The sequence below is a fragment of the Amblyraja radiata genome, chromosome 11, assembly GCF_010909765.2.
Source record: "Amblyraja radiata isolate CabotCenter1 chromosome 11, sAmbRad1.1.pri, whole genome shotgun sequence".
Classification (NCBI taxonomy): Eukaryota; Metazoa; Chordata; class Chondrichthyes; order Rajiformes; family Rajidae; genus Amblyraja; species Amblyraja radiata.
The window spans coordinates 17,087,067-17,112,402 of record NC_045966.1 but is presented as its reverse complement, the minus strand read 5'-3'; the positions used below and the strand labels follow the sequence as shown (position 1 = coordinate 17,112,402).

General features: G+C 39.1%; 1 protein-coding gene across 1 annotated transcript in view; it reads left to right on the top strand.

The window, feature by feature from the left end:
• slc4a9 (solute carrier family 4 member 9) overlaps window positions 1–25,336 on the top strand; it is a 72,040-nt gene that overhangs the window by 29,869 nt on the left and 16,835 nt on the right. The window contains exons 10-18 of the mRNA XM_033030076.1: window positions 155–288; window positions 3,655–3,926; window positions 4,019–4,092; window positions 5,679–5,870; window positions 10,616–10,729; window positions 12,960–13,121; window positions 19,383–19,561; window positions 22,713–22,785; window positions 22,896–22,964. Coding sequence (XP_032885967.1) covers window positions 155–288; window positions 3,655–3,926; window positions 4,019–4,092; window positions 5,679–5,870; window positions 10,616–10,729; window positions 12,960–13,121; window positions 19,383–19,561; window positions 22,713–22,785; window positions 22,896–22,964 — 1,269 coding nt within the window. The remainder of the gene's footprint in view (window positions 1–154; window positions 289–3,654; window positions 3,927–4,018; window positions 4,093–5,678; window positions 5,871–10,615; window positions 10,730–12,959; window positions 13,122–19,382; window positions 19,562–22,712; window positions 22,786–22,895; window positions 22,965–25,336) is intronic.

The window sequence follows — 25,336 nt, the reverse complement described above, 5'->3', positions numbered from 1 at the left end:
ATATGTGGAGCAGATTCACTGTGATGGATGTTTGTGTAAATTGTGTTGGTTGTGTGTCTTGGTTCTTTTCTTGTTGTATGATTACAGAAACCAAATTTCGTTTGAACTTCATTTGAGGTTCAAATGACAAGAAATAAATTGTATTGTATTTTAGGGAGTCATGGAAAGCTTTCTTGGAACAGCAATTGCTGGAGCAGTATTTTGTCTCTTTGCGGGACAGCCATTAACTATTCTTGGCAGTACCGGCCCTGTGTTGGTTTTTGAGCGCCTTCTATTCAGCTTCAGCAGGTACAGTTATTGTGGCTGATTACAGCTTCTGTTTTGTTCTTTGTAGATTTATTTTTTTGCATAACACTGAATAACTTGTTTGTTTCTTACTGTGAATGATTGTAAAGTAATTAACAGCTACATTTTGTTGGGTATACTGTTATGGGGAATGATGTTGGAATAAGACCCAAGGTGAAAAGAAAGCCAGGAACTTTTTTGTATTTTCTGCAGTTATTTTTAGGCCTTTTCTTTCTCATCATATTCTGGCTTCAGTACCTCGACCATGTAGTTAATGTTTAGATTTGACTCTGTAACAAACAACTTGCAGTAACTGCAGAGAACACAGTAGCTGAATCTGATGTCACCCATTCAGCATCAATATTTGAGCCATTTTAATGTCTTCCTCAATAAGACATTCGGGAAATCATGTCGGCAGCATCCAGGTTTTAGAAATTCTTTCATATAGGGCAATGTTTATTTCTGCTCCATGATAGAATTTTGCTTGAAATTCAGATGCCGAGCAAGTTTATCAAATATTAGGTGGTTGGGCAAGTTTGCAAAGTTGCTTGCACATTCTTTAAATTCATAATACATTAATACTTGGAGGCACACGGATACAATAGACAATAGACAACTGTCTATTGCATGTTCACAATGCATGTTCAGTTGCCACTGCAAAAAAAAAAGAGTTACACACAAGTTCCTCTGCTTGGTCTGCAATGGCACAAGCTGAACATGCTAGTCATACATGAACTGTTCATCTTATTTTGTTTGCACAAAAGAATATGAAGTCTGGGAATCAAACCTAGGATCTTATAAATGCCAGTCACTCCTTATCTTGACAATTTGAGACACTTTGATGGTCTGGGTGACATAAATCAATCAATCAATCAATCAACCTTTATTGTCATCTTGCAAGCAACAGTTGTACAGTGCAAAATGAAAAGACGTTTCCCAGGGAATACCGGAGCATCGCACATGAAATTTAAAATATTTCTCACATAATAACACTAAAAAACAATCCAGTCCCTGATGGAACAGTATAAATAGTTAAAAGCAGGTAAAACAACAACGTTAAAATACAGTAAAACCAATCATAAAAATGTCCGGGGCAGCTGATTTGAGTGGCCAGTGCCAGTTATTAAAGTGTCCGTGCCAGCCGCAGAATCAAGTGACTGTGAGTACAGAGTGACTGTTTAGCAGCCTCACACCATGTGGCAGGAAGCTGTTTAACAGTCTTGTAGTCCGGGCTTTGATGCTGCGATATCTCTTGCCTGATGGCAGGAGATCCAGGTGTATGTGGAGGGTGTGCAGTTTGTCCTTAGCAATTCTCTGAGCTTTTTTCAGACAGCGGCTCTGGAACAGTTCTTGTACCGAGGGTAGGGAGACGTCAATGATCCTCTCTGCTCCCCTCACTACCCTCTGCAGAGCCTTCCTGTCCGAGCAGTTGCAGGTGGAGTACCACGTATTTATGTAGTACGTGAGTACAGACTCCACCGTACCCCTGTAGAAAGTCCTGAGGATGTTGGTGGGGAGTGAGGCCTGTTTTAGTTTCCTCAGGAAGTGCAGTCGCTGATGGGCCCGTTTGACGGTCCCAGTGGTGTTCCTGGACCAGGTGAGGCTGTCTGTAATTTGCACACCGAGGAACTTTATGCTCTCCACTCTCTCCACTGTGGTGCCACTGATGTTGAGGGGTGTATGCTTTGGCTGTGCCCTCCTGAAGTCGACAACCATCTCCTTTGTTTTGTCGACATTTAATTCTAGATTATTTTTGCCGCACCAGTCCACTAGTTGTTTTACTTCCTCCCTGTACATTGATTCGTCATCTCCGCTGATGAGTCCCACCACTGTTGTGTCATCCGCGAATTTTATGATCTTATTGTCCCTGAATCTGGCAGCACAGTCATGTGTGAGCAATGTGAACAACAGCGGGCTGAGCACACAGCCTTGATGTTTAGAGGCTCTTGAAATTACAGAAAATTATTTTCAATTAATGTTTAACATTATTTTGCAATCCTTGGAGTGTATTTACAAATTCAAAAAAATACTCAAAAACTTCAAGGAAATAGGGATCTGATAGATGCAAATTTGTGCGTCCACTTCTTTACATCCCACCCTATTACCAAAATGGAGAAAACAATCTTACTAGTAGAAATAATATGTGAATGTTTTGAATTTAGAATTGAAATAGAATTTCACATCAAGAGTCAAGAGAGTTTAACTGTCATATGAACTGGCAACAGAACAATAAAATCCTTCCTTGCTGCAGCATTACGGGCCTGTAGATACTATAAATAGTTAGTGGGTCCTCCATCGCCCGTCTCCAGATGGTACAGAATGCAGCTGTACGTCTTTTAACTGGCACACGTAAACATGAGCACATTTTGCACATTTTAGCCTCACTCCATTGGTTGCCTATTCAGTTTACGATCCATTTTAAAATTCTTTTATTTGCTTTTAAATCCCTGAATGGTCTTGCCCCGCCCTACCTATCTGAGCTTCTACACCCTTATACACCTGCCCGCTCTCTCAGGTCAGATAATCAGCTGCTCCTGAGTGGGCCTAAAACTAAGCTGAAGCTCAGAGGGGACCGTGCCTTTGCTGTGTCGGCACCCAAATTATGGAACGATCTGCCTCTCCACATTAAACAGGCCTCTTCTCTGTCTGTTTTTAAATCACTTCTTAAAACCCATCTCTTCTCCGTGGCCTTTGATACCCAGTAAGATGTCGACTTTATTTACTTGATTTAATTTCTTCTTTTGATTGCTTTTATTGCGTGGCTATTATTTTTACTCATGTTTTATGTCTTTTAATTTATTGTTGTATTTCATATGTAATTTTTGCGCCTCATGTGAGCTGTTATGTTGTCTGTTTATGATGTCTTGTTTATTCTTCTGTACAGCACTTTGGCCAACATTGGTTGTTTTAAAGTGCTTAACAAATAAAGTTGGATTGGATTGGATTGGATAAATATATAATGATCAAAAATTCAATAAATTATTAGTCCTAAAAGTGCAACAACCAGTCCATAGTGCAATCAAAGGTGCTATCCATAGATTATCATAGTTGCTGAGGTTAGTCGGGATCAAAACTGAAATCAATAAGGATTTTTGGCACTACATTGATCTTTGTATCTCTGGGTAAGTAGACAGTTGAAGTTTAAGTAAATTTGAAAACATTGAAAAAAATGTTCAAATGATTTTGGTGTATTCTGTAAATTCTGGCACATAACGTGCACTTCCATTGCTTTATGTGTTGCATCACAACTTAGTGGGTTCAGTAAAGTTTGCAGGGAACTGTTTAAAACTACAGTAGAGGTAATGGATATTTTACTTCATGAAATTCTCTTGATTAGTGTTCTTTTTATTTTTAAACATGAATTCACAGTGATTATAAGCTTGATTATTTGGAGTTCCGTCTTTGGATTGGATTATGGACTGCATTCTTTTGCCTCCTCCTGGTTGCCACAGAGGCCAGCTACCTAATCCAGTACTTCACACGTTTCACCGAGGAAGGCTTCTGCACACTAATCAGCTTCATTTTTATCCACGATGCTTTCACGAAAATGCTTATTTTGGCCAGGAATTATCCGATCAATTCTGATTATAACATTGACCATGTTACACGATATCACTGCTCTTGTCTATCCTCTGAAAGAGGTAAGATTACATTACAGGAAATCGTCAGCTTTAAGTAAACCATTGAAAAGGGCCATCGTTTTTTTATAATGCATTTTGTGGAATCTTTTCAGATAATGTCTCCAGTCTATTTGCCAAAACAACTGAGGATCACTATGAACTTGGCAGTGCCACCTCGAATACAACTGTAAGTTCATTGTAAAGGTGAAAATATCTATTTCTAAGGATTTTCCAATTTTCCCTGTTTTCAAGAAGTTATTAACGAATAGTAGGGTATAATTACATAGTATCCCTTCAACAATACATTCAATGACCAGGCTTCATGCGAGAGCCACGGCCTACTCAGGAAGAGTGCTATGGGTTCTGATGGCCACACGTAGCAAACATTAACTTCAGACCTCAGTAATTTTAACTTACAAGCCTTATTTGCACATGTGGACATGTTGCCCGCCTGTACAAAATGAGCATAAAGAGATATTAGAAGGTAGACAAAAATGCTGGAGAAACTCAGCGGGTGAGGCAGCATCAATGGAGCGAAGGAATAGGTGACGCTTCGGGTGACGCTTCTTCTGAAGAAGGGTCTCGACCCGAAACGTCACTTATTCCTTCGCTCCATAGATGCTGCCTCACCCGCTGAGTTTCTACAGCATTTTTTGTCTACCTTCGATTTTTCCAGCATCTGCAGTTCTTTCTTAAATATAAAGAGATATTATGCTGGTATGCGATCAGACAGCCTGAAGAATGCTTCAAGCTACTCGGGCATATTGCGGCTGGTATGAACATCGTGGTTTCATGAATGGTAAAGTGGGACCCTCACCCCAACTACCTTTCACCCCAGCTTTCACTCCCCCAACAAGCAACCAAACAATGCCAGTATCTTGTTAAAGAAGGAACTGCAGATGCTGGAAAATCGAAGGTACACAAAAATACTGGAGAAACTCAGCAGGTGCAGCAGCATCTATGGAGCGAAGGAGATAGGCAACGTTTCTTGCCAGTATCTTGATGTTTGAACAAATGAGCAGCGCAGTGGTGCAGCAGTTGAGTTGCTACCCTACAGCACCAGAGTCTCAAGTTTGATCCTGACCAAGTGTGCTGTCTGTGTGGAGTTTGTACGTTCTCCCCGTGACCCCATGGGAATTCTCCGAGTGCTCAGGTTTCCTCCCACACTCCAATGACATGTAGGTCTGCAGGTTAATTGGGTTCTATACATTGTCCCTAGTGTCTAGGATAGAACTAGTGTATGGGTGAATGTGGTTAGCGTGGACTCGGTGGGCCAAAGGGTTTGTTTGCACGCTGTATTTCTAAAACTAATAAACTAAAGAAAATTAAGAGATTTGTTAAGTGCAGACTTGCCATTCTAAAAGACATAACTTGAAAGAAAAACAGTATCAGGAATTCCAAATGATCTTTCTCCACTATAATCTGAAATAGTTAAGCCCTGTATGAGACAGTAAACTCAGCAGTCTTACACCAAATCAGCTTCACGTGTCTGTATAATTTATTGCCACTGGTATTGCATTTAGTTTCTGAATCTTCAATCAAATTCTGATTGTGAGAGTTTTGGGAGCTTCACTATATTTCTGGTTTGAGATAATGCAGTCAGTCTTAGAAAGAAATATGTTATAGAGAAATTCCTGTTTTTAACAATATGCACGGCCATTTGAAAATGAGAAAGCTTTTTCAGAACTTTTATTGTCACTTCCTGATGTGTTTAATAAATACTCACAAGTTGTTTCATATGTCATATTTCAGTGGGTTTTTGTTTCCTCTTAGTTCTACCTGGAGCCTGGTAACTGGTCTTCACTAACAAAGAAGGAGTGTTTGAAGTTTGGAGGAGAGCTGCTGGGTGAAACCTGTGATTATATTCCAGACATTGCACTCATTTCTTTTATCCTTTTCTTTGGTACATTTGTTTGTTCCATGTCACTGAAGAACTTTAAAACAAGCCGATACTTCCCAACTGCAGTAAGCATAACACATATGCCTCGTTATAACTCTGTGTTGGCACGAAATAATCATTTCCAAGTCTCGTGATTTCTGTCTAAGTCTGTCAGTTCGTAACAAGCTAATCTCTTGAAACCTCGCACAATGCAAAATTGCCAAGTGCTTTGACTTTTTTTCAGGCTGAAATAAAATGGGATCCAATAGGAATGATCATCCAAAGAAAGATTGCAAGCACTTTACAAGCCAATTCAGTTGAGAACGAATGTATGTGCTGGACATTTTTGCCAGCAATTTGCCTGCAGATAGCTCTGAAACTAAAAATAACTAAACATATGTCATATGACCGTCACAAAACTAATTTTAGCAGTGAGTACACAGTAATTCTGGATAAGGAAGTTCATATTTAATGACGGCTGGTTAGCCGGCAGACATTAAACAACACTTTTGGTTAATGGAGGTTGGGGTGTTTGTGGATTCTGAAAGAAGGCAGTGTACAAAGCTGATCCTGAAAGTGCAGGTCTGACAAACCAAAGGCATACGGTTCATGCACACAAATGTCTCTGGAGTCTTGCCCAAACCCAGGCAGTTGCACTTGTATGAAAGGGGGTGGGAGGGGAATCGGGGGTGGAGAGGGGGGTGGAATTTCCAGCAGGAGCCAATGGCCAGGAACAGGCAAAGATAGTTTGCAGCAGTTAACAGAACGAGAGGTTCTGTTGATAACAGTGTGGACTCGGACTCGGTGCACTCATGCTCCTCCTAGTCTACAAGGAAACCGCAAATATATATATTTAATGCCTTTTGCATAGATGCTCTCTGTGTCAGGTAAACTAAAGCTATTCCTTTGCTTATTGCATACTGGGCCTTCATAGAATAATTGAACTCAATAATAACATTTTAGATCCGGATGAATCAGAAGAAGCAATTCACGGGTCGCATTTTAATCATACCCCTTAATATACAGGGAATAATTAAGCTTGGTTGGGAAATCTACCTGTTCATCAAGTGTATGTGAGAAGTGGATGGGGACACTTCTTCCCCAAGGCGATATAAATACCTCAGGTGGAAATAGATGACATCATAAGGCAAATGACTGTGATAACAATGGAAAAATACAGCAAAGTATTAAACACTGACTAGAATCCTGGGTAGAACTTGATTTTCTTAAAAACTGCTATGGGATCTTTAATGTCCTTCTGTAAAAATAGACAGGGCCTTGGTTTAATGATTCTTTTGAAATAAATGGCATCTCCTATCACCAATTCCCTATTTGAAACAATCAAAAACATCATCTTAAAAAAATACTCAAAGTGCTGGAGTAACACAGTGGGTCGGGCAGCATCCCTGGGGGACACAGATAAGTGACGTGTTGGGTCGGGACCCTTTTTCAGACTGGCCCGAAAAATCACACATCCGTGACCTCCAGCGATGCTGCTTGACATACTGCGTCATTTCAGCTCTTTGCTAAAAAGAAAACAAGATATGCAGTTCCTTGTGTCTCAAAAAGATCATCAGACTGGCTTTAAGTAGCCCCACATTACAGGAACATCAGCCAACAAATACCAACATGGTTCGTTGGGTAGAGCAGGTAGAAATGATGGGTGCTTTGCAGAAAAGGTCTAAAGCCTGGAGTAATGAAGACTTCGATTTTTCCTGGTACCTTAAAGACCACCAGTGCGCTTGTCCCAACAAAGGAATTGCAAACCCCTAGTAATTTGGCTAACCATTAATTGCTGTCAGAAATGGCAAAGCAAACAACTTGGTTCAAGTGACCTGATGAAAGGCAGTCAATTTCCAATCATGCCCTCATCAAATTAAAAATATTCTTGTTTTTTCCTGGGCATGATTGGTTACAATTCGCCTGTGGTTTCTGCCTTAATCACTAAGATTGAATTCTCCAACGTCAGAATACACAATATTAAAATCTTTCATCTAGATTTGCATTTAATCTTCTCTCCATGAACTATTATAAATAATAGTTGGTTTTAACTATTATTATAAATAATAGTTGGGCTGAAGCTTTGTTTATCTAACAGTCTCTTGTGATCTGAAAGAAAACAATCCTTTTCCACTTACAACATAGTCATTGTCAACATAATCTCCGACCGCCCATTTATTGTTGCTGAATTGATTGGGAGGGAGCCAAGGAATATGTTAGTTCCTTGAAATCCGGCTAAATTGTAAGTGTAAGATGGCGGCACCTCGCGGCAGCGGCCTCTGCAGTCCTTCTGTTTGTTTTTTCTCTTTTTGTCTGTTATGTGGATGTCTTGGTTTTAGTTTTTATATATTAGTTTTAGCTGTGTATATGTGGGGGACGGGGGTGGGAGGTGGGGGGAAACTTTTTAATCTCTTCCCTGTACGGGGACCCGATTTTATCCTTGTCGAGTCTCCGTTGTCGTTGGGCCTAACATTGGCAGCCTCCAACCGGAATCGACCTGGGGCTCCAGTCGCAAAGCCCGCGGCCTCACCATCGTGGAGCTGGCTGACTTCGGAGTGCGGATGCAGTGGTGGCACGCGGCTGCGACCCGACCTTAGCTTTGGAGGCTCCGGCCGCAGGCCCTGTAGATGGTAACATCGGGAGCTCGCGGGTCCCTCGTGGGAGACCGCTTTTCGGAGCTTCCGAAACGGCAAACTTCGCCTGCCCGAAACGAGGGGTTTAAAGCGACCAGGAGTGGGGCCTTGCATCGCCCGGCGTGGCTTACCATCGCCCGCCAGGGGGGCTCCAACATCTAACATCAAGAGCCTCGATCTGCTTGATGCAGCAGTTTGACTGCTTGACTGCGGGAGAAGAATAAGAACAGGGAACAGGGAAGAGATAAGATTTTGCCTTTCAGCACAGTGAGGAGGTGTTTGGGGATTCACTGTGATGGATGTTTGTGTGGAATTATGTTAATTTTTTTTTAATGTTGTTGTTTGTTGTTATGACTGCAGAAACGTAATTTTGTTTGAACTTATGTTCAAATGACAATAAACGGCATTCTGATTCTAAATTTAGTGAAATAAATTAATGACTTTTGTTTCGTTCCCTGCTCATCAGTGGAGGAAAGTAACATGCAGAGTGGCAGCTAGGTGGCAGTATCAGGAATGGATGGGGAACTCCTGAGAATAGTCCCTGGAACATGATTGTGGAGCAGGCTATGAATTGGAGCTTGAGTTTGGGAAGCTAGGATTAATTTGCAGTGCGGTGTCCTGGTGAGTTAGCAAAGGAGGGTATATAACCATATAACATATAACCATATAACCATATAACATATAACCATATAACCATATAATATCAGGCTGTCAGGGCAGGCTTATTGTATAATGTAAACCTATGAGGTAAGTGAGTGGTAAATGTGCTCTGGTAATAGTTAGAGTGATGAATAAACAAGATGCATGATCCTGCAGGTCTCCACGTTACTTTCGTATTCTCAATTCTTCCCCCATTTACTCGGTTAGAATATGGAATGGGTGCATATGCTCATGCATTAGAAATTGGCAACAAGAATGTAAAGATTGGGTTGCTTGATGATACACATTTACTGTATATGTTAGTCAATTCATTACAGTTTGATGGCTTAACAGTCAGAGAGAAGGGCAAGTATCCTTAATATCTAAGTCTACATCCAAGATTATAACTCCTAGGAAATCGAGAAGGAAAGTTTTCAGAGCAAAAAGCCACTGGGTGAAACTTCACTAAATAACAAAGTCAGTATGAAAAATAAACAATGTACATCAGCGGTGGTAATGGCAGAATGCAGAATGACTTCAAGATAAAAGATACAATTGAGTGGTCATTGCATCAACATGTGTATCAGCATGACAGCCGATGGCTCAGTTGTGGGCAAAGACACAGTCTAAGAGATGGAGATGGTTATCTCAATCAACACTAAGATTGTATCAGAAACTTGAAGCTAGATTGAAAAGTGATGTTCAGGGTGGATGCTTCAAAATCATATCTAGACATATTGTTTGAAAACCGGTTACAATAGCTATATCAGTATTAGGCCAATCCTTAATAAGCCTTGACTTGTCCTTTATGTATTGAAAAATAAAATGGAAGAAGAACTCATTAGTACAAAATGTAGTTCTACTCGAAACAAATCAGAATAACTGGGGAACGGCCATTAATTTCATAAGTTCTAAGAGCAGAATAAGGCCATTTGGTCCATCACGTCTACTCTGTCATTCAATTATGGCTGATCTATCTTTACCGTTCCAGTTGATTTCCAGTTATTCAATTGCTACTTCCAGTTGCTGAGAGTGTCTATTGTGCGCAACTATCTCTGGTCAGCTTTAGCATGTCTTGTTGAGCTGACCATCAAGGATGAACTAAACATCTGACTGGCCCAGGAATATCACTTCAGTTATTAAATCTGTTCTGTGGGGACAAATATATTTTATGCACATTATCACCAATAGATTCACAGTAAAAAATAATGCTTCACATTATTACAGCACTTTTGAAACCAATTTGAGAGTCATATGGTGTGCCTGCTTTGTAGCAATGTACCCTTCAATCTGCCACCCTGAAGTCTCAACATGGAAATGGTTTAGGGCAAGTGTTTTCAAAGAAACACTACCCATTTGGTGACGTTTATTTACAATGTCTCAAAGCACTCATGACGATATTATCGATGTAAGTAATGAAAGTAACCCATTATTAGAATGTTTGGTTTAGAAGGCTTTGCTTGCAGTATAATGAATCAGGGAGACCAAATTAAACCATTTGAAATGGCTTTGTAGAATATCAAATGTACCTTATAATTTATTATAGATTTCTTCCTTAGGTCAGAAAATTAATCAGTGATTTTTCCATAATTTTGTCAATACTGATCTTCTGTGGAGTTGATATCCTCGTTGGTGTGGACACTCCCAAACTCATCGTGCCAAATGAGCTTAAGGTTTGTGTTCCTGAATATGAGCAGTAATTATCTCTGCAGTCTGTAACTAAATAAGTTAATTGACTATTTATTGGAAAGTAATTCTGCTGTATTTTACGATATATTGTTTGGATGTTAAATTAGTTTTCGTAAGCTATCGGTTTTAAAACTTCGATAATCTGCAATCCTGTGTCGAAATTCCCGATGGTTCAGCATCTGACTCACCTGGTTCCATTAAAATGCACCTTTTGAACTCACTGGGTCCCTGTTCCAATTTTCCTTTCAAACTCAGTGGAGCCTGTTTCTTACAGTCTCGTAAACTCGTCTGCTTCACTGGAAAATTTATTATACTAATGCGTTGCATCTAAAAGATATGTGAATTAAAAGTGTGTTGGCGTATAAATATGAGTAATATCCAAATAGTCTGGAAAGTCTGTTTATCCGGCACCACCAAAGTCACAATTTAACCAGATTATCAGAGTTTTACTGCATTCTGTTCCCTCTGCATATTGCACAGACATAATTCAGTCCTTTAATCATGATTTAAGATAGTACAGATCCTCCCCGGGTTATGACATGGTTCTATTCTTGAGAAGTGTCCATAACCAGAACAGTTTGCAAGTCGAAATTTGGCTGCCTGGCAGTATAATTATATAAAAACATAGGCCAATCAGGACATTTAACTCCAATGTGGTCTCTGCAAATGTAATATTGCCACGAACACCCACAGGCATAAGATGCCTACAGCCCTGCAGCAGATGGCAAATCCATCTTGCCAGCTACCCAAGCACTTGTTCAAATATCGTTGTCATTAGGTTGTTAGGTGGGATGTTTATAACCTTGGGAGGACTTGTATCCCACTGAATATTTTGCGATCTTTCCTCTTGTTTTGAAATTAGCTTGAAAATTCAATGCTGTTAAGTTATTTCAATTGTACTTTGGGAAAACTTGATCATATTCCCATTCTGTATTTATTTATGCACTTTATAATGTAAGGTAAGAAGCAGTCAGAATATTAAAGTATATTAAATGATCTGAAAATGCAGGGGTGTCCAGGGAGATGAAAACTCTTATTTGTACTCACCTCATTTATCTTACACCAGGGCGCCATACGATGGCAACTCCACCGACAGTCTGTTCGTTTTTTCATCTTTCTGTTTATTTTTAGTGTTTGTTAAAAGTTTGTTATAATGTTCTCCGGTTTGTCTTATGTGGGGGGAAGGGATCGGGTGAAACTTTTCTTCAGGTTCTTACCTTGCCGGAGATGCGATTGATTTTCGCATCGCATTCTCTGGGCGCTCTGCGGTCTTCCATCGATGGAGCTGGAGGCTTCCTCGGACTGACTTTGAGCCCCGCCGCAGAGCCCGGACTTAACATTGGAGCTGATCCCTTGCCTGGGATTACTCCAACCGCGGCCGGCGGACTTACTATCAAGAGCTCGCAGTCTCGGGAGAGGCCGAGTCAGGTGCTCCTACGACGCAGAAGGTTCAACCAGCCCCGACGCGAGGTTCGATCGTCCAACGCGGGGGAGCTGACATCCCCCCGATGCAGGAGCTGATCGCCTCGATTCGGAGGGCCCAAATGCCGCTGGCTACAGGTGTCAAGATCGTCCCGTCAACAGAGGGCTCGAGGTCCCCGACCGCGGGAGAACAAAGGGAAGGGACTTGAACTTTATTTTGTCTTCCATCACAGTGAGGAATGTGTAGGAGTCACTGTGGTGGATGTTCATGTTAAAATGTGTTTTGGGTGATCTGCTGCTTTTTATTTGTATGACTGACTTGGCAAATGAAATTCCTCATATGTTGCAAAACATACTTGGCAAATAAAGTACTATTCTGATTCTGATTCTGATTCTATTCTGATTAGGACGATGATGCACAGTGCACATTCTTTGATTTGCACAATTTTCTCGTATACTATTTGATTTAGCTAAAGAGATGGTATCATATGCATATACATTTATATACAATATCCCAAATGTAATGGAGCATATGCAAACTTACAGTACTGACAACTATTTGTTTTTCTATTCTAATATTAAATTCGGCAAAAAAGAATCATGTAACTTAATGTAGTAATGTAGTTTTGATTGTTAAATAGTAAATATATATTTGGTACTTCATGGGCTGTCAAGAGTTAAAACAATAAAAAAGATAATTATTTTTGTTACTATTAACCATAATTAGAAGTACATTTTTATGTCTTGATTTTTACAAGTGCAATTACAAGTAGGACCTTTTTTTTATTAAAGCCAACAAACCCAAACAGAGGGTGGTTTGTGTACCCATTTGGAGCGAATGAATGGTGGATCTGTCTCATTGCGATTGTGCCTGCTTTACTTGTCACAATACTCATGTTTATGGATCAGCAGATTACTGCAGTCATCCTGAACCGCAAAGAACATAAACTCAAGGTAGGTCGTTTATTTGCCTCTAACTTTTAAAGAATGTTTAACCAATGCATGAGCTAAATCTTTGCAAGATGATTTCTTTCTAATGTCTCAATTGCAAAAATAGAGCATGAGACATTTCTAACTTTATTTCAAAATCCTTTGACATGAGCAATTTATAATTTCTGCATTATTAATGTACAATAATTTATACATTACAATTGTAGTTTAAGCAAAAGAAGGAAACCATTCAACCAATATGTTTCCATACACTCTTTTGAAGAGCAATCTTATCATAATCTAACCACCACCTGCTAGTCTTGGAAACATATGACAAAGCACCAGCCAAAATTCAATGAAGAATGAAATGTTATAGAAAATAGGGACTGATGTGTGAATTGCAATGTATGTAATTTCTACTCTGATTCCTCCACAAGATTGGTGCCCTAAAGCGCACAAGTCCCTGGACACATGCACTGGTGTCCACTGGCATTTAATGCCTCCTTGGTGCCACATACATTATGTATTTTCAAACATACAAGAATGACCCCATACCGTCTGCAGGCCACTCATGCATGAGCTAGTTTACATTGTGCTTATGAAGTCATCAACATGGTTTAAAAGAAGCTTAAAGAGTTTCTAAACTTATGGGAACTCCTTGAGCTAGATTTTTACCTGGCTTGCAACCCTCTCTCCCAATCCCACCTGAGTCTCACAAGCCTTGCTTTACTCACCCTCTGTTGACTGATCTGCCAACGTAACAACCGCTATCCTAACCATTGATTGTACCCTGCACCTTTGTGATCACACGTCACAACCTCAACTCCACCCTAGCAGCTGGTAATTTTGTTATCTTTCCACTGAACAATATAACCACTCAACCAGCAAAAATAGTTTTGAAAAAACAAATCCAATCTCTGACTAGCAATCCTGTCCTACCTAGGCAAATGCTATCTACGTCATCAAACCCAATAAGTCTAACTAATTTCTCCAACCATTAATCCAATTTCCCTGGCATCTGATCTTCACCACAACATTTCAGATTAGGCTTCACATTAAGATTAATGCCTTTGCACAGCCCCCCATTGATAACGAATGCACACACAAGCCCTTGACAGTCCAGTGGCCTTGTCCTTTTATGAGTTTTCAAATGCTGGATCTGCATACAAAATATACATTGGCCAACCTGAATTGACTGAATAAAATGCACTTAAAGGTTCTGATTTTTTTTAATGTATCCAGTATTTGTTGTCATAAATAGTTATTCAATGTTGAATGTCCTCTTTGATTTCTATGTATTTTATGTATTGGGAAGTTCAACTTTATGTGGTATTTTAACAGTGATTCATCGTCATTCATGTACTGTCATATTCTACATTTCTGCTTTTAAAACCTAAATATTAATTGGTTTTATTTAGTTTAGTTTAGTTTATTGTCATGTGTCCCGAAGTACAGTGAAAAGCTTTTTTGGCAATTGGCATATACTTTCAGAAAATGAGGCTACTTTCAAGCCTTGTCTTTTTTCTCACCATATTTTAACTAAATTTATTTAATTATATTAAATATATTTTCAACATTTCACAACCTTTTTGCCCAAAACGCATTCTGATCACCTATACGTGCATTGGCTCGCTCTGAATGATTAGTGACTATTTATCCCCGTATTTAAATTCATATTCAACTTGCTTTTTATTTATTCAGTTTAATTTTCTTAGACCAGACGACTGTAAAAACCTAAAGAGCCTTTTGTGTGATATCTTCATGAGTTTCTACATGCTTACCTATTTAACTCAAATTATGACTAAAAGTTTAACTATACTGTAGTTTAATTATACATAGCTTATCTTTCTGCCCTTTCTTGAACAACCGTTGAATCTATTACTGTTATAGTCGAAACAAATCACAAATTCTCTTTTTTACATGAATTCATAAATTACTAGAGCATTTCCCCAAATGTAATCTATTTTTTTTGATCATCTGGGGAACATCCCATCGGGATATATAACGTCCTTTCTCAACAATAAGTTTGCTCCATGTGTCTATTTATTGAATCTTCCATAAACTCTTCTAATAATAAATGTTTAAGAAGGAACTGCAGATGCTGGAAAAATCGAAGGTAGATAAAAATGCTGGAGAAACTCAGCGGGTGAGGCAGCATCTATGGAGCGAAGGAATAGGTGACGTTTCGGGTCGAGACATCACCTATTCCTTCGCTCCATAGATGCCGTATCACCTATTAATAAATGTTATCATTTCCACCATTGTTTGCAAAATTAGATGAAAAATATGGACCAGATTATGATGCTTTAGAGTGTGGAGGTGCAAGGACATTCCTGGCCACATTGAATATATTTGACACTTTCATCATCCACAATTAGACTTTTTCTTTCATTCTTGAGAAATAGTGACCTCTTTTAATCTCTTAAAGCTTTACTTTTTAATATCATCCATTTTTTTTCAAATTCAAATGCTAGAGGGCATAGCTGTGAGAGGGGCAAAGTTTAAAGGAGATGTGCAGTGCAATGTTTTTTATACAGAGGGTGATAAGTACCTGGAAAGTGCTGTTGGGGGTTGAAGCAGATACGATAGTTGCATTTAAGAGACTTTTGGATAAGCATATGGATATGCAGGGAATGCAGTGATATGGATTATGTGTAGGTAGATAAGAGATGTTCTTGGCATCATGTTTGACACAGACATTGTGGGCCAAAGGGCCTGTTCTTGTGCTGTACTGTTCCATGTCACTTGGACCCCTTTGAATAAAGCATCTGCATCTCCTGCAGTGTACTGTTGGGAAATCTTGGACCTCTCTCTCTCCCAATGCATGTCATTCTTCAGAGCATCCCATGTCAGAATACGTTACAGTACACAAGCCAGCACATGTTGCAGCCATGGTGCACAACTCCTTTATGAGAAAAACACTTTGCCTATGCAGTGCAGGCCCAGAGCTGTTCAACGCCATTCCCCAAGTCCATCATAACATACTCATTACCAGCACTGAATAGGAGCACACATCCAAACCCATTCTTCATGCAATACTGCATAGGAGCGCATCCAAACCCACTCTTCTTGCCACCATGCACAGGAGCGCAAAGGCAAGGAAAGGGACAAAGTGTGAGTCATTGTTGCTTCTGTGATAAAAGGAAAAGCATTGATTTATACATCTGTTAGGAATGTTTCATTTTGACGTTGCGGTCAGTAATTAATCAATAGGAAAGTATAATATGGGTCTATTTGTGGATTTGCGATTGCAATTATTTTATGGCAGTCAAATGAGTTCATATAATTGTACAGCATAGAAACATGTCCTTCTGTCTTCCAGATCAATTCTAAGCTTTTTGCCCATCCATACAAATCCTATTTGCCATTATAACTGTACTATATCCTTCCTAGCCTTGCATAGTAATGGTCTGTCATAGTAAATGTATCTGATTCCACCACCTCTTCTAGAAGAGTATTCCAGAAATCGATCACTCTCTGTGTAAAAGGATCCCCTTTAAAACTTCTTCATTTCATCCTAAAACTATGCCCCTTGTTTTTGATACCTCTAGCAAAGGGGAAAAAAACTATCTCTGCCCCTTATAATCTAATATATGTATAAGGTATCTTCCTTTACTCTAGGGAAAACAAGCCCAGCTTATCCAATTTCTCCCCAGATCAAATCCTCCAAATACAGGCAACATCCTGGTGAATCTCCTCTGCACCCGAATGGCTTTTGATCAATTCTACAAAGGCAGAGGAATCTGTCTGAGCTGTATCATCCCTTCTCCTTCCTCTGCTCCTCGTCCTTTTGTTCCTGTTTCTCAACCTCTTACCATCCAGCATTTGGTCCCTTAATAATCAGATTAAGCAACATGCAGCAACAGCACAAACTTTAATATCTGTTTTACTGAGTATTTTAGAGATAGACATAAAATGCTGGAGTAACTCACTGGGACAGGCAGCATCTCTGGAGAGAAGGAATGGGTGACGTTTCATGTCGAGACCCTTCTTCAGACTATTTTAGAGCTTCTCCAGTAGCCCTCACAATTGTATCAGCGTGCTAATGGCATGTTTTACAAAATGGAATATGATGGCATGTTCTTTATTGTATGCATGCTGTTTGTATATGTACAAGTTGTACACTGGAATCATGAACTAAGTTGCCAGCATATAGTCTCATTGTCAAGTGGCTACAAACTGGTTTGTTGTCATGTTTCAAATGCAGATGGTGCTGAATGCAAGGAAATTGGCAAACTAGACAATGAAGAAATTACATCCTTTCAATTGCAGTACATCTCAGGCTTAACATGTGGTAATCACAAAGCACCATGTAAGCAGAAGCATTCTGTGGGAAAGCCTACATTCCTCAGGAATTGTTTCCTACTTTAGCAATCAGAAATTTTGAGGCCATGATCAAATAATTTATCAAACTAAAAATCAAAAAAAATACTGGAAATACTCAGCAGATCAGGCAGAATAAATGAGAGATTTTAATATGTCAACATTGTCTGATATCAACCTGAAACTAATTTTAGTGTGCCACTTTCAAATAACCTCCAGTTTGTACTAAGTTCAATGCAGACAATTCTATGATTTTTTGAATAGATAGTCTTACAATTGGAGGTAGACACAAAAAGCTGGAGACAGGCAGCATCTCTGGAGAGAAGGAATGGGTGACGTTTCGGGTCGAGATGTCAGTCAAAATCAAATGGCAATGAATCTATGAACATTGCTGATCCCTTTAAAGAGTGCTGATTGCTTCATGTCGTTCAGAGGCTGTTAGTTGGAACAATGCCATCCAAAATAGCTGTGTTGAAAACATCAGTGTTGCATGCTGCTTAAAGTCATGATTTGGTTATTCTCCACACCACTGTGCGTACTCTCAGTTTCAAAATAATATCTGGGGTGGTATACCATAAATGTGCCAATGTCTGCTTAGAATACTTTTTAATGAACAAATTCAGCACCTATTTCACTCAGAACAGACATTCGCTGTGACCTTGGCCTTTCGTGTATCCTTCCTTTTCCCATCATTGGTTTTTGCCTCCCCCCCCCCCCCCCCCCCCACACACACACACACACACACACACTTCTCCATGAAATCCCAAATCTTTTAGGTTTTGGGTGTTTCTTTAAATTTCTTGTTCTTTGGTTTGACATCTTTTCATCTGTTTATGGATCCATATTTTGGACAGATCAATCAATCAATCAACCTTTATTGTCATCTTGCAAGCAACAGTTGTACAGTGCAAAATGAAAAGAAGTTTCCCAGGGATTTTATATGTAGTACTAAATTACATAATTGTTTTGTGCTTATAGCCTCAGTTGTTCTAGACACTATTCTAAATGTAGGTATGGAAGCCAAGTCCTTCTGTAGCCAGACATAATACATTGATCAATGTTTTATTAAACTGCTCAGTGCTTGCCACTTGGAAAAACCCTAGGGATTACCACCCTTGAAGTTTTTTTATTATCTGTAGTGGAGAAGTGTGAATATAGTGTGAAGGTAGATTCAAGTTTGATAAGATTAAACATCTTACCAATGCCAAATATCTAGGTAAACACATGCAAAACATATCATTTGGAAGAGGAATAAGTAGAAATAAACGATCAAGTTTTACCTTAGCAAGTTGCAACGGTTTTTATGAAAAGAGGGGGAAATGCAGCAAAAATATGTAGTACAGAAAAATAAAATAATATTTTGTTATCATTTAATTCCTCGAGTAATCTATTGTAATAATAATAATTATGTTACCATTTATAATTTATCCATTTAAAAAAAATGTAACAATGATGGACAACATTTTTTATAATGCTTAAGTAATCTGGTTATGAGATTACAGGCAAATCAACTGTCTGCTTCAATACAGAAAAAACCCATTGATAGTTAATTAATGGTTTATCAAGTTAGTTAATTAAGTTATTAAGTTTATTAAGCTAGCAAATAAGACTTTTCTGAATAGGGTTTCATATAATGAACCCCATATCAGTGAGGCTTCTATGATAATTAATTATATTAAAATTGAGAGAATATATAATCTAAGTTAACAAATTCTTTTCATGGCACAGTAATAATCCTACACGTGATAAATTACCAGAAAAATCAAAGGATTACCTTGATGGCAACAATTTTATTTTATATTATTGCAAACGGAATCACTGTCCTGCTCCGACAGAATATTTTAGCGTATGTTTTGAAGATATGGGAGTGAAGATAAGCACTCTGTTAAAATATTTTGGACGGATTTAATTCTTAGCATGTCTTTATTTTCGCCAATTCAAACTGTGACAATTACCCCACAGAAAGGTGCTGGCTTTCACCTAGACCTGTTCTGGATAGCTCTCCTTTTGATCCCCACTTCATTCATGGCTCTGCCCTGGTACGTGTCTGCAACTGTAATATCCCTTGCGCACATAGAGAGCTTGAAAATGGAGACTGCAAAATCTGCCCCTGGTGTAGAACCCACATTTATGGGAGTGAGGTATGTCGAGCAATATTTTGAGGATTTAATATAGAATTATGGAATATAAATATCTATAACTGTACTTGTCTTCAAATGAATATGTACTGTATGAAGGAATTTGTTTTTTGTCTTATGAATTTATCATATTCATGTGCAACACCTTCCTGAATTGCAGGTTATACCTGGAACTTTCGACTTGTCGAACTGTTTACCTCAAGCTGTTTTCCTGCTATTGTTCTTGTTTTATGGTACAGTTATTTCCCTTAGTATATCTGGGCTCTTATGAACTGAAATTGTTGGCTTGATGCAGATTTGTTTGTGCAGCAGATTTAACAAAGAATACAAATTTTCTTTAAAGAAATTATTATTGATAAATATGTTGAATCTGCATTGTTTTCCAATTGTCTTTGAAGATCAAAAGTAATTTGTTAATCGGCCAACAGATAAGGTTAAGACAAAGTTAAATTGTTGAACCTTATATAGATTAACTTCACATTTCAACATCTACAAATTAAAACAATTAGGAAAGATGTTCAGAAACAAAAAGATACGAGAAGATAAATAAAATGACACAATACAGAAAAAATATGAAATTTAAATAGTTTTCAGAAAGTTGTTTTTTGTATTTTTTGACGAGTAACATATTCTTTCGTTGACTGTCAAGTTTGCTTCTTTTGAAGAATTGGTTTTAAACTGACGACAGGATTGGTAATAGCCATTAAGATTCTCCAAAATATAAGCATTTGATAATACTTACTGTATCGGCCCGCATGTAAAGCATGCTCAGCTAGATGAAATTTCAGAACAGGTCTATTTTCTGTGGAATGGTATCAAATCATTAACTAAAGGAGAAAAATGAGATAAAGAAAGGAAGTTGCTGCATTGAAGCAACAAAGACCTTTGTCTTCTTCTTGCGTACATGGCGTGCACATCCTAAAGTTGTAGGTCAACTTGATCTATTTGATCTTGTTTGTGCACGTCGATTTGATTGCATTAGTTGAAACAGGATGGACCACGTGAAGGTTGCAAATCTCCCACCCCAAGACCTTTGTTGTAGAGAGTCATAGAGTCAAACAGCGTGGAAACGGGGCCTTCGGCCCAACTTGCCCACACCGACCAACATATCCCATCTACACTAGTCCCACCTGCCTGTGCTTGGCCCATATCCTTCCAAACCTGTCTTATCCATGTACCCGTCGAATTGTTTATTTGTTAACCTGTAATTACTTCTATTTATACACGACTTTTAATATGATAAAATATTCCAACGCCCCTCACAAAAGTGTTATCCAAGAAAAAAAATTAAGAATGTAAAACTATGTCTCTGAAGGAAATATCAGGATAGCACACAAATAAATTGTCAAAAGAGGTAGATTTCACATAAAATCCTTAAGAAGGAAAGGGAAGCAAAAAGATAGGGAAGTTTAGGAAGGAAATTCCAAAATTGATAGACTTGCAATTTGATGCAATTCAATCAGAATAATCATGAAGATAGGATTGGAGGAGTGCATAAATTTCAAAGGGTAGTAGTACTGGTCAAAATTATATTGAGTGGAGTCGGGGGAATTAGGTTTTGAACATGAAGATGGTAATTTAAAAATCAGGGCTTTGCTTAATCAGTATATAATGCCGTACAGCAAGAACATGGGAGTGTAGAACTTAATGAGAGAAAAGGGGCGATGGCTGCAGATATCAAGGCATTGGGGATGGTATTCATGTTGAGAGGAACATTAGTAATATCAACTGTCATGTGGCCTGGGAGGAAAGTTATGTTATCTGATTGTAATAGGATCAAGGAAACAGAACCTAGATCTCTGATATAATCTAGATATAATGTTTGATGAGAGCTTAAGAGGAGGTAGGAGAGAATGTGCACATTCAGAACTTGGACTAGCAGGAATCTTAGATGTTAGGTCTGCTGGGAAATGGGAATGCTAGGAAATGCTGAGGCCAATAACCAAATGGTCTCAATCTTCGTAGCAATGCCTATGTACTTCTTGTTATTAGTTAAAAATGATGGAGGAAATGGAGGGATAGAAATTTAAGAACAAGGTTCTTAATTTAAGAATTAAGGTTCTTAAATCCCTAAAATATGAAAGCAAATATTTACTTGAATTCCCAGATGATCATGGAATCGCAGACCATTTTGGCAGATGACTACAGAACTCACAGAGTATTTGGTATGGTCGTGAACAGCTAAAATAGGTGTCTGCCATATCCATTCAAATTTGCATGACCTGGATTTCACAGAGCAGAGATGAGGGTGTTATTAGTGGGAGCAGCAGGATGAGCAGTCACAGATTTCATGGAAAGGAGGCCATTGAAAAGTGGGCAAGTGTTGTTGAGCGAGTCAGCAGCTACAGACATGTCAAGGTGAATGGAAACTTGGCCAACGATCTTACATCTTAATCAGATGAAGTATTTGTTCAGCAGGCTATTTAATCAAATTCACTTAATGTCCTCTCTGAAAACATGGCAGTGAAACATGGTTTTCAATGCAGCCTGGAATCATATGGAGAAGACGACATGGGTTATGCATAGGTGATGTTTCAGGTCAGGACCCTTCTTATTCCAGCACTGTGTCCTTTTATGTAAAGCAGTATCTGCAGTTCCTTCAGTCTCTAAAATGTAGTTGATGTTGACCGAGGGTCTTGGCTGGGAGGTGGTAATCAGGAAAGGGCAGTTTGCACAGGGTGAGGCATCTTCCTCCTGCCTCCATATGTTGTTAATTCGCTTCACTTGCACCATTGCTGGTAGTGCAGTTGATCCCCTTGAAGACCACTGCATCCATTTATTTGTGACTGAGAACACTGAATGTTGTGATCCGTCTGCAACCAATTTAGTAAAGAGCCTTCAAAAGATGTTCTTTGCTTAATTTCTTAGGTAATAAGAAGCAGATAACTTGAATTTCTAAAGGGTACCCTCAACAATGTGATGCTCAACGTGTAACAGTGTATAAGGAGAGTATGTGTGAAATTCTTTGCCACTTACTTTTCACCTCAAAAGGTGCTGCACAATCCAACATCTAGGCTAATGTATTTTGCATCGCATTTACTATTTTGTCTTATCATTGCATTGCAGTTTTACATCTATATGAATCTACTCCAGGGATTAGGAAGTTGTTCCTATTTGCCAGTAAAATTAAATGTATTCTTGATATGTTTTGCAGGGAACAGAGAGTGACTGGACTGGTTATTTTTATTCTCATTGGTTTATCCCTCTTCCTGGCTCCAATTCTGAAGGTATCATTAATTACACACCCCTGATACTTTAATTACAAATTTAAATTACTAACTGCTGGTGAAAGCTTTACAAATAATTGATAACTAAATTGATGTTTCTCCTTACTTAGTATGTGCCAATGCCAGTACTGTATGGAATCTTTATGTATATGGGAGTGTCTGCTCTCAGCAGTGTTCAGGTAAGCAAATTTGTATTTAGTTTCCAAACATTATTAGCTGTTGCCTTAAAGGATATAATGTAACTAAACCTTATGCTGACCATTTGTAATGAATTTGGAAACTTTCTGGTTTTGTCCTGCGCTCTTATCTGGGGTTTAGCAACCACCACTGTGAAGTGACAACCAAGGTGACTGTTCAACTTCACATTCAAGGGGAAAGCAAGGAAAATAAAAGGGAGAGTCCAGGCCGTTGTTTGGATTAGAAAGGCTGGTTTTATTATCTCTATTTGACCATAATTAGTCACAGTTTGAATGTTTATTTAACAATTTCAACTTTCCGCTGATAGACAAAACTTAGATGAATGTTTGTCGGCTGAGCACTGGAACATTTCAGTACCACTCGATTAAAACAGCCATCAGGCTACTAAATTATTCTAAGGTAGACACAAAATGCTGGAATAACTCAGCGGGACAGGCATCATCTCTGGAGAGAAGGAATGGGTGATGTTTTGGGTCGAGACCCTTCTTCGGATTTAAAAAATTCCTCTATGTGTATGGCTTTTAGTGGGTTCTGTACATTTTTGTTCGACATTACTTAACCATATAATAACAATTACAGCACGGAAACAGGCCATCTCGACCCCTCTAGTCTTATGCAATCGAATGACAGGAAAAATCCAGTCAAGAAAATAGTGCTGCTCCAAAAACAATAGGAGAAAGAAAATGCTGAGTTTATAAGCAGGACGTTTATATTTATGGTAATGTGTGAATATTTACTTTCCTACCAAGGTTAAAAGAAACTAGAATGGTTTCTGTATCCACAGGGAGAGGAGAGATTGTCGGAAGATCAGATATATGTATTGCATTCAGGATAAAGGAAAAGCAGTCAGTGACTTTGCAGGCATATTGCTTGAAATTAAAAGGCTGCAGAATTCAGTTAGATTTATAGGCTACTAGACTAAGTGGGACCCGTTGGGTCCCGGCATCACACGGGAGGGCTGGTCCCCCAACGCAATATTCCACCTCCACCAATTCCAATATTAGTGGCCAGTGGGGGGGGGGGGGGGGGCTTTCTGGAGCGCTAGTATGGGTGTTGTGGGCTGAAGGGACTGGTTTCCAGAGGGCTAGTATGGACATTGTGGGCCAAATAGATTCTTGGGCTGGCGTCTCAGTCACTCAAGCCTGTTGTGCTGGCAGCTCACTCACTCACGGCTGGTGGGCTGGCAGTTGACTCACGGTTATTCCTTTAAATTCCATTTCAAGCAGGGTGCAAGGCCACCAAATTCAATTGCAGTTTCTTACCACTTCAAGCAGGGCGCAAGGCCACCAAATTCAAGCGCAGTTTGATACCATTTCAAGCAGGGTGCAAGGCCACTAAAGATAGCGAGTCGTGACCTCTCCCTCCTCCATCTTGCACAGACTGAGTCACGCCCACACTTCTGGGTTTTATAGTCCCTCCCCCTCCCACCAGAAGGGGCGTGGCCTTCATGGCATGATTGACAGGTGAGAGAATCTCAACATTTTTTAAACACTAATAACTCTTTTATTTTTCATCGATGGGAAAAATCCTCGGCACCTGATGAGCGGAGGGGGATTCTGAGTAATATGGACAAAAATCACAGCCGTAGCGTTTTTTCTAAAATCAATATGAAGCGCAAACAGGAAGTGGTCAAGATTAGACTTTTAGTAATATAGAGATATATATATATATATACACATATACTCAAAAAAATAAACAAAACAGTGCAAAATTAATAATAATAATAGTCTATTGTAGTTCAGAGCCTATATGAGGTTGTTGTGTTTAATAGCCTGTTGGCTGTAGTGAAGAAGCTGCTCCTGAATCTGAACGTTATGGTTTTCTGGCTCCTATACCTTCTTCCCGATGGGAGTGGTGAAATGAGTGTGATGCCAGGATAGTGTGGGTCTCTGGTGATGTTGGCAGCCTTTTTGAGGCAGCGACTCCAATAAATCCCTTCGATGGTGGGGAGGTCAGAGCCGGTGATGGACTGGGCTGTGTTCACAACATTTTGCAATCCTTTCCGCTCCCGGACGTTCAAGTTGCCGAACCAGACAATGATGCAACCAGTCAATATACTCTCTACTGTAGAAGTTCAAGAGAATCCTCTTTGACATACCGAATCTCTGTAATCTTCTCAGGAAGATTATAGAGGTTGCCTGAGCGAAGAAAGGACTCCATGTTACGATACAGTTTCATGTAACAAAGGCTTACTATTTTCCACTAGGAGAGGAAGCTGCAAAAAACTGCACTTCCTCAACAACTCCCTAGCAAATGTTTAGAAGGTAAGAAACAAAAATTCAACTGGCAGAATGTTTGCAAGATGTATAAATTAATTTCCCAGAAGATATTTGCCTGTTCTCTTCCACCCCTA